Consider the following 8,635-nt stretch of genomic DNA (forward strand, 5'->3'; position numbering starts at 1 on the left):
TGTTTGTACACCATAAAATTGTTTCATTCATAACACATAATAGTTAGTTTGTTTAGTTGAGTTGTAATTTAGCATTCACCATTGGGTTTATTGATGTTGATCACTTGAGATTAGAGGTTGAGAGAAAGTGAAAATGGGCTTAACATATTTAGTGGGAGTCCAAAATAGAAAAACATACTTATGGACAGTTACAGACATTACAAACGCCTTAATGACCATTAGACCAAGGACTTGCCTATATAAAGAGTCCTTGGAGAATGGAAAAAGGGACCTGGTCCGTCACCTGATAGACACACAAAGGGGCTCCCGCAAGAGGGATAAGGCAGACACCATCTTGGATTAATGCCTATCACTATGGTAGTACCCAAATCCCTAAGTCAGTCACAATATCATCCTTTTCCTAAGCTTTCCTCAGCTCTGAGAGCAAGCTCCACAAAATCTAGTTCTCTACATCAGAACAAGATGAATGGATTTTCTTTCTTGGGTATGGATGTCCTCCTAATGTAGGTGTGGCTTACATTGAACTACGTTACCAATTCTCTTGTATTCTTTATTGTTTTCACTTTATTTCGTTGTTGTCATATTGTATAAAACCTGGTTTAACAAGTTGGACAAGTTATCCCAGACATCTGATCCATCATTTTCTCATGAGGAACAAAATTTCATTATGTCGGCAATTAGGAACAAATGCTCATATTTTCCACAGAGTTGATAAGTTGACCTTGAATCATAGGAGCTCTCCTTAGATCCCAAACACAATGATTGCGCTCACGACCACGAAAGGCATAACCACCATGATTAGAAACTAATTAAGGATGATCAAAATTTGCAAAAACATTAGAGACCAAAAGTTCTTACCTCAATTTTTTGAGTTGAGCTTTTTGCACATAGAGGATCACCTCAACATCATATAGCGTAGTTGACTCAGTGTGACCATAAATTTGCATAACAAATGACTATATTTCTGTAGAATTCCCTCGATAATATCATCAATTGGTATTTATAAGTGATAAGGTCACCAATGGAGAGTAGCGAATCATCGATTTCTTTTATTCAAAGAACATACTCACTTATTAAGCGATTTAGTTTCTTCATAGATTTGAGTTTTGATGCAATTGACGAATACGAGTTTTCATAAACACATTTAGGTGTTTGTGGACTTCTTCTCAAACCTAAAAGGATCGCTTACATGTGAGAATCCTAGGTAGCACATATCCATAGATTGATAAGAGAAGTCGTATGAACAAGGCATGATCATAAACAATTCAGGTTTGTAGTTCCTTAAAGATAACAATTATGTCGATCAGTTTCCTTTTTGTACATCAAAGAAGTTTTTTTACCACAAATTTGTGCAGTTTATGTGTAAGAATAACATCTTCTACCTATTGATTTCAAAATAAAAAATTGCTATCTTGCACCTTAATTGAAAGCTTCGAACCAAACGAGTTCATAGAGGATGAACTTGCAAATAGTGAATTTAAGTCAATAAAAGGGATTATAAATTAAATACATATATGTCTCAATAAAAAGAAAGAAAGAAATGTGTTTCATATTTAAGTCAATACAAGAGCTAGAGGATAAATTAAATGAGATGAAGCCGATTGATGTGTTTTGTATGATCGTATCAAACAAACTCTCATAATTGAGGACAAGAAGAACATGATCCCTTCAAACCCGTCTAAACACAATCTTCATACATAAGATAGTTCTTTCATGAAACATTGCACATTAAATACATCTAATATCAAATATTTGTTTTTCCACACTTCACTATTAATTTCACTCTTATAAACATTATAATTGAATGTAATATTGTTTAAGTATATCTTTCTCTATCACAAACACATGCCACTGGGCACTGGTTGTTTGTTGTGTACAGTACCATGTTCGGGTGTAGTAAGCAGGGAACGTTCCATCAAAGAAAAAGAATAGTGAAAGAGCACTTCAAACAGGGAAGGAAGGTCACTTCACATTCAATAATGAAGCATTGTTTGTTTCATATTTTTTAAAATATTAATAATACCATGCTCTAAGTCCTATTAATGCAAAGATCAATTGCTCTATCTAATTCCAACTCGGACTCTAAGACCGACTAATGTGAAGATCGTTCACATTGTCCCCTAATCGAGAATTCACCTGAGAGTTTATTATGTATGGACTAATTCTATAGTAGAATTGTTGGCATTTGTGAAATCCGAACCTGATATTTAGAAGGAAGCACACTCTTAAACATCAAGTTTTCATCAGTCGGATCAACCTGAAGTTTTGTTTATATATTGTATTAAATACTAATATTTAATTGTATTGGAGAGTTATGAGGATTTTTGTCTTTGACTTTTGATGTGCCACCACAAAAACATGTCACAACAATCTACATAAGTTTCTGCCTCAACTTCCGACCAAAAAGCCAACTTCATTTTGGTTCTTTAGATAAGGTTTTTTCATGAGATATACCATCCCATCTCATTCACAGCATTACCTTTACATAATAAAATACAACCAAACCCTATACCGAATTTGGCGTTGATTGAATATGTCAAGACTAGCTAGGTGGCCAACCACATTTATTGTAAATTATTTGTTATTATGACTATATATTATAGACACAAAGTATAGAAATGGGAGAACATAGACAAATAATTGAAAACCCATACCACTTGTGGCTCGATAGATAGCATTAGATATAGAAGATATAAACATCCACGTGAAGTGTCATTTGATCTCTCTAGCGTAAATTATTTGATGCGATCATGCGATCAATCTAGTACTAGTTCACCAAACATTATAATTTGTAGGATTAGGACGTGTTTGAGTTGAGAGGTATGCTATTAATATTTGTTTACAATAAAAGTTAGTTAGCAGCGATTTAAAACCAACATGAACCATAATTATAATTGATCAGATAGTATGACCCAACTAGTTTACCGGTCAGACCACTGGATTCTTAAATCGGAAGAGTAAGTCTTTATAAATATTCGTCAATTACATCTTCGTCAAAGTATTAAATCCATATGTATTTAGCTTCTTTTTTTTTGTCTATTTAGAACGAGATAAATCTTACAAAAATAACATCTATGAAATTATTAAGTTAAAATTTATTAATGGTTTCAAAGAAATAGATATTAAATTTGCAAAAGATCATTTAAATTTTCCTACATATAGGTGGCATGATAAACAAAGTGGTTTTGAAATTATGTCTAATGTTAGCTTGAATGACATTAATGTGGTCAACAATCACTCTTAAAAATAAAATGCAAAGAACATAGGCAGGTGGCAACCTAACATTCATTCGTACCAGTATAGTTAGAGTTCCCTGAATTCAGTTGAATGGCATTAAATTGCTTAGTCATTATAATTCAACAAATACCTCGATCAAGTCAAGTAAGTCTTTATAAATCTTTATCACTTTCCTCAATCGATTTTTTTATATTTTTTTATGTATTAGATAATAGTTCAACCTTCAACACTAAAACACTAGATAATCTAATTGGAATAGTATATGAACCCACAACTGAAAAAAATAGTCTCTTTTTCAGAATAGTCTAGATAAAAAAAAAATCCATTATCAAAAATACAAGTTAGCCTACATATCATCTTATCAGTTTAATAAAAGACGAATCAAATAAACAAACAACTAATCAGCCGATTACATGACTAGTCAACTAAGCACCAAATTAATAATATTATACATACTAATTTTGATTTAATAAATTTGGCCTCTAAAAAGTTACAAATGCAATTGGACAAGACAGTGTTTTAGAAAATGATTTTTTGAAATGAGATGTAAGTAATATTATGTTATTTTCTACATTTAAGGTATATTGACCATCAAAAACTGTAAGAACAAAAATGAGTCATTCTGTTACAATCAGGGTGTATCAACCATTCCCTTTACAAGCCACATCAATTGATATCTACTCATCTTGGTAAGTGATTAAAATTGACACAAAAATAACAGTTCAGTTCTAATTAAACACTGTCAAATTAAAACATTGATTTAATGCTGTAAAAGCACTCTTTGAAATTTGGATACATGGTAGGATAAGCAATTCAACGACCAAGTGCTTGCATCCATAATTTCAGGATGAAAGGATGCTTACCGATCACAGCTACTCAAATAAATACATAAAAATGCGGGGAGAAAGGTTGCCACTCCACATAAAGAGCAGTTGCAACACAATTCACAATAATAACTCAAAGGATAGCACAGTCACTCATTGATTTTTCCAGGTTACATTCGCAATGGTCAATACTTACATTTATAAATGCATTAACCCACAAGCCTGGATTATCTATTCAATATAATTATTTACATTATTTTACTTGGTTTCTCACCTGAATTACACGATACAACATCTCAGCACCAGCCCTTTTTGGTCAATCCTTCCATCTTCATTGCCTAAAAATCATTTATAAGATCATTCAGCTTTCTTATATCACAAGATTCATATGTAAAATGCAAATCAGTATATACTATTTCCAACAAAGTTATGTCGCCGTAGCTTATAATCTAGTTAGCACAGACTAAAAAGAGCATATTAAACTGATCCAGCAAGTGCAATTTCTAGTATACTACCATTCAATGAGATGTTGGCATACTAGGGTTCGAGCTGTGTCTGGAGTGCACCTATAGCTTATTAAATTTTGGTAAATCCTTTCCCAATATGCAAAAAGGCATAGAGTTTGATAATACAAGATTAATTAAATTTACAGTTACAGACTAGTGAATAGTAATCATAATAAGGCGCAACTTATAATTTTTAGATCAAATATAATCAAAATAAAAATCAGATATACACATACTCAAAAGATTCAATTATTTAAATATTGAATCCTGGGAATATCCACACATGATAAGGCGCAGAACGTGTATTGAAACATATGCACTTATTAAGACTGCTTGCTGAACAATCCATCAGAAAGTTTGACTCTCAAACTACTCTAAGAAGTTTAAAGCTGAATAACTCAAAGAACTGATCAAATTTTCAGTGAGACCTAATTCACAAAGCATCACAAACTCTACAGGATCAAAAACACTCAATAATCTAACAATTAATATTCTATCACTAAACTAACTGATGAGTAATTTCATTAAAATAGTTTATTCAACACCATACTAGAAAATCAGTGTATACATGTTTGGACAACAACGAAAGAAACAATTCTTGTTGTATTCAACTGACAAATTAACCATATAGTCTATACTATAGGAAGAAAACAAATTTAACCAAACTTGTGCCTATAGAAATTGCAATAATGGAGATAAAGGCTATAAAAAGGCTTGCAAGTAGTAACAGTCAGAAATAAGAGTGGCGCACCTTCAGGAGGCTGTGCTAGCTTCCGATTTTGTGGAGACATCATTTCTTTCTTCAATTGCAGTAAAATATCTTCCATTGTAGACTCTCTTTTCCATTTAGCAAGCATGGGAAACAAATTTGGCTCAACCTGACAATTTAGATATTTATCAGGGCATATTCAATCACTGCAGTGTACATTAGTAAAAAAAATTAACTACCGCTCCAGATTCTTGATTGACGCAAGTCATGTTAATCCTTGTCTGAAATCTAACAGATGGTGGATTATCTGGATAATCCTTGCCGCAGAATAACTTCAACTGGTAGATACGACCTTCATGAACAGTCTGGTAAAAGAACGAGACGAGAAAGTTAAACTCAGCAAGTCAAAATAATGTTTAATTTGATACTAATTTCACCTAACAACTGGAGAGTGGCACATGAATCATGAGCATGGCTTTAATTGGGAAAAAATAGTGTTGATCAAAGTACTTCAGAAAATAAGGATCTAGGAAAAAGTAAATAGAATTTAATTTTTCAGGAAAAAAACAATAGCCTATATATTTTCAATCACGTTAGCTTCAAATTACTAGGCGTCATATCATAGTTTACTTCAAAAGAAAACACAATATGACATGTTCCATTAGTTTCCATTGCAATACATCAAACCCCCTACACACAGAACATGCACCCTTCATTCTGATCAAAATATAAACTTGTTTCAAGATAAACGAAATATGGAAAAAATAAATTTGCAAGCACCACTTGACAAGGATGATGTGCATTGTGGACCAAAACAGAGAGCTGTAGAACCATACAAATCTTAGAAGAAGACAAATATGCAAACTTGCAAAAAGGTTTCAGTGCATTTGATTCAACAGAGTGCAAAGAATATAGCAACTTACACCAGGGGGGCCAATAATAGTACCAGTCCATGACTGCATGAATATATCATCAGCATCATCCATTCCATAGCTAACAGTCCCATCTCCAATTCCCTTCTCCCCTCGCTCAAGCTCTTCCAATAATCTAAAATTCCTAGGAACTGCATTGATAGACAGAATATTTAACAAAACAAGCGCAAAGTACAAATCTACAAATGGAATAAATAGTTTCATTCAAATCAATATTAAGAGAATATATGAAAATCGCATAGCAAATATTAAGTTACATTCAAAAAATCTTGTCTAGATATTTGATCACGTAATTTTAAATAAATATGACTTGATTGCATAAAAGATATAGTAAATCACTAATAACATTAAAATATAATTTACTACATTTGGAAATAAATATACAAAAACAAGATAGTTAGAAGATAGAAAAAGGATATCTATATAAATCACAAGGTATTGAGTTAGAATCCCCTTGGAATAGGTTGTGCAATGGCCATTAATTACACAAGAATTAATAAAAAAATCCACAATCGAGGAAAGGTTAATTATACAGTAGTAGAAAATAGGAAAGAATAAACAAAATTATCAGCATCATTCAAAAATCAATGAGAAAACATAATATTGCATCTTAGGTTGTAAAAGACAAATCTATATTTATCAAAATGTGGATATCGGGTATGTACTCAAAAAGTACCCGGATGTACCGAGATGGAGAACTCAATTTTTATTTAAAAATTAATTTTGGTATGTACTCAACAATTCCCCGCGAGTACCGAAAACAGGTACAAACGATGTAGCCAATGATGGATAGTGTAGCGAACAAAACCCAAAACGCTATAGTTGTGCAGTTGAAAGGCTACTACGCCAAAGTCTAGGAGCGATAAAAACAAGGGAGAAGACGATATCTGGTGGCACAGGTAACATGGGAGAAAGTCGGCACCAGGTCCAGCAGAGTAAAGAAGAGTGATAGCAGAAGTCAAACACCCTAGTCAGTTCGTAAAGATTAAAAGGTCCAAAACATAATCCTAAACAGCTAAAAACCAAGGGCATTTTTGTCTAATCACGGTAAAAAATGAGGAAACTTTTGACTTTGCCTCGATCCTCCATTTTTTTTTCCTCTCACTCCTTCAATCTCTAAGCATTCAAACAGTTTCCTAAACTTGCACACAAAATGAGTTCATTCTAGAAACGCAAATCAATGGCACAGTTGAAGGATCACTGGATCAGACAACAAATTCAATACACATAGAGTATACGACACAAGACCACGATACCCAAAGTTTCTACGTTAAATTAACTGAGTTAGAAGAGATGCATAGAATTTAGAATCTCGGCAAACAAAACGTCGAAAGAAGAAGTGTGTATTACCATATCAAGTACATTGAGTGAGCATAAATAAACAAAAAATTCAAAGTTCATATCACAAACACTTCCAATTCAAAGTTTTCCCCCCTACGCCTGTTACATTCATCACAGAAACAGCTCAGATAACCAGAAATTCATAGAATCACAGCATCAGCATCAGGTTCAAATTTACGAACCTTTGACCAATTTCAAAACAAAGAAACTGAAGTTAGAAATTCTAGATTACATATCCAGCACAATTGAAAAACAATCAGAGAATTAGAGAAGAACCGATACACAAGTAACCACCAAAAAAGAAAAAGCAAAAAATCGGAACCAGTAGAAACACGAGGAACAACAAATAATAGGAAATGAAAATCAAAGTGAAGATGTGTTTGAGAATTACCAACGACGCTGGATCCTTCGGAACCCATTGTGAGGGTGAATCGGAAGAGCTAGGGTTTAGGAATTCTAGAGAGAGAAACACAGTGAGGTAGAGAGAGAAAGAGAGATAAAGAGGAAAGCGTTATCGTAATAATAATAATGAGTGTGTCATAAGTCAATGTTTTTCTGTTTATTTAGTGTTTAACTTACCAAATGGGTTAAGCTAATTAAACAACTTAGATTAATTAATATGTCATGATGACGTAAAAAATTACGGATCCATTTAAATCGCATTTAAATGTCATTATTGAATAGAATTAAGATATGGAGAGAAAAGAATATCCAAAATTCATCACAGGTTTGCCTAATTATAGTTTTTAATGCATACTCCCTCTTTTTTTTTATTATAAGTCGTTTTAGACTTTTTACACAGATTATGAAAAATAATAATTGTTATATGAAAATGAGAAATTATGAAGGTTTTTACAAAATTATCCTTCATTAATGACATGTGGAAGATAAATTTATATAATTGAAAGGAGAGAATAATAAATATTTAAGGATATAATAGGAAAAATAACATTAATTATTCATTGGAATTGTAAAACGACTTATACTTAAATACAATTTTTTTCCAAAACGACTTATAATAAAAAACGGAGGGAGTATCAAATATAGGTTGTAAAGGTGTAAAAGAAAGATGCATATTAAATAAAA

At 32.4% G+C, this 8,635-nt stretch overlaps 1 protein-coding gene across 1 annotated transcript; it reads right to left on the reverse strand.

The window, feature by feature from the left end:
- Positions 1 to 3,969: 3,969 nt before the first annotated feature.
- LOC131650542 (ubiquitin-conjugating enzyme E2 variant 1B-like) lies at positions 3,970 to 8,099 on the reverse strand. The gene is made up of 5 exons (XM_058920247.1): positions 7,941 to 8,099; positions 6,200 to 6,339; positions 5,516 to 5,641; positions 5,319 to 5,445; positions 3,970 to 4,399 (listed from the first exon to the last, which is right to left on the reverse strand). Exons 1-5 carry the CDS (start codon positions 7,966 to 7,968, stop codon positions 4,341 to 4,343), a joined length of 480 nt encoding a protein of 159 aa, XP_058776230.1. The 5' UTR covers positions 7,969 to 8,099; the 3' UTR covers positions 3,970 to 4,340.
- Between the last annotated feature and the right edge of the window lie 536 nt (positions 8,100 to 8,635).

Source organism: Vicia villosa, linkage group LG2, assembly GCF_029867415.1.
Source record: "Vicia villosa cultivar HV-30 ecotype Madison, WI linkage group LG2, Vvil1.0, whole genome shotgun sequence".
Lineage (NCBI taxonomy): Eukaryota > Viridiplantae > Streptophyta > Magnoliopsida > Fabales > Fabaceae > Vicia > Vicia villosa.

Coding starts and splice junctions, on each gene's coding strand:
- LOC131650542 (XM_058920247.1), bottom strand. CDS start 7,968: ATGGGTTCCGAAGGATCCAGCGTCGTTG. Junction 6,340..7,940: donor CGAAGGATCCAGCGTCGTTG/GTAATTCTCAAA, acceptor CTATCAATGCAG/TTCCTAGGAATTTTAGATTA. Junction 4,400..5,318: donor GCTAGCACAGCCTCCTGAAG/GTGCGCCACTCT, acceptor AATGATTTTTAG/GCAATGAAGATGGAAGGATT.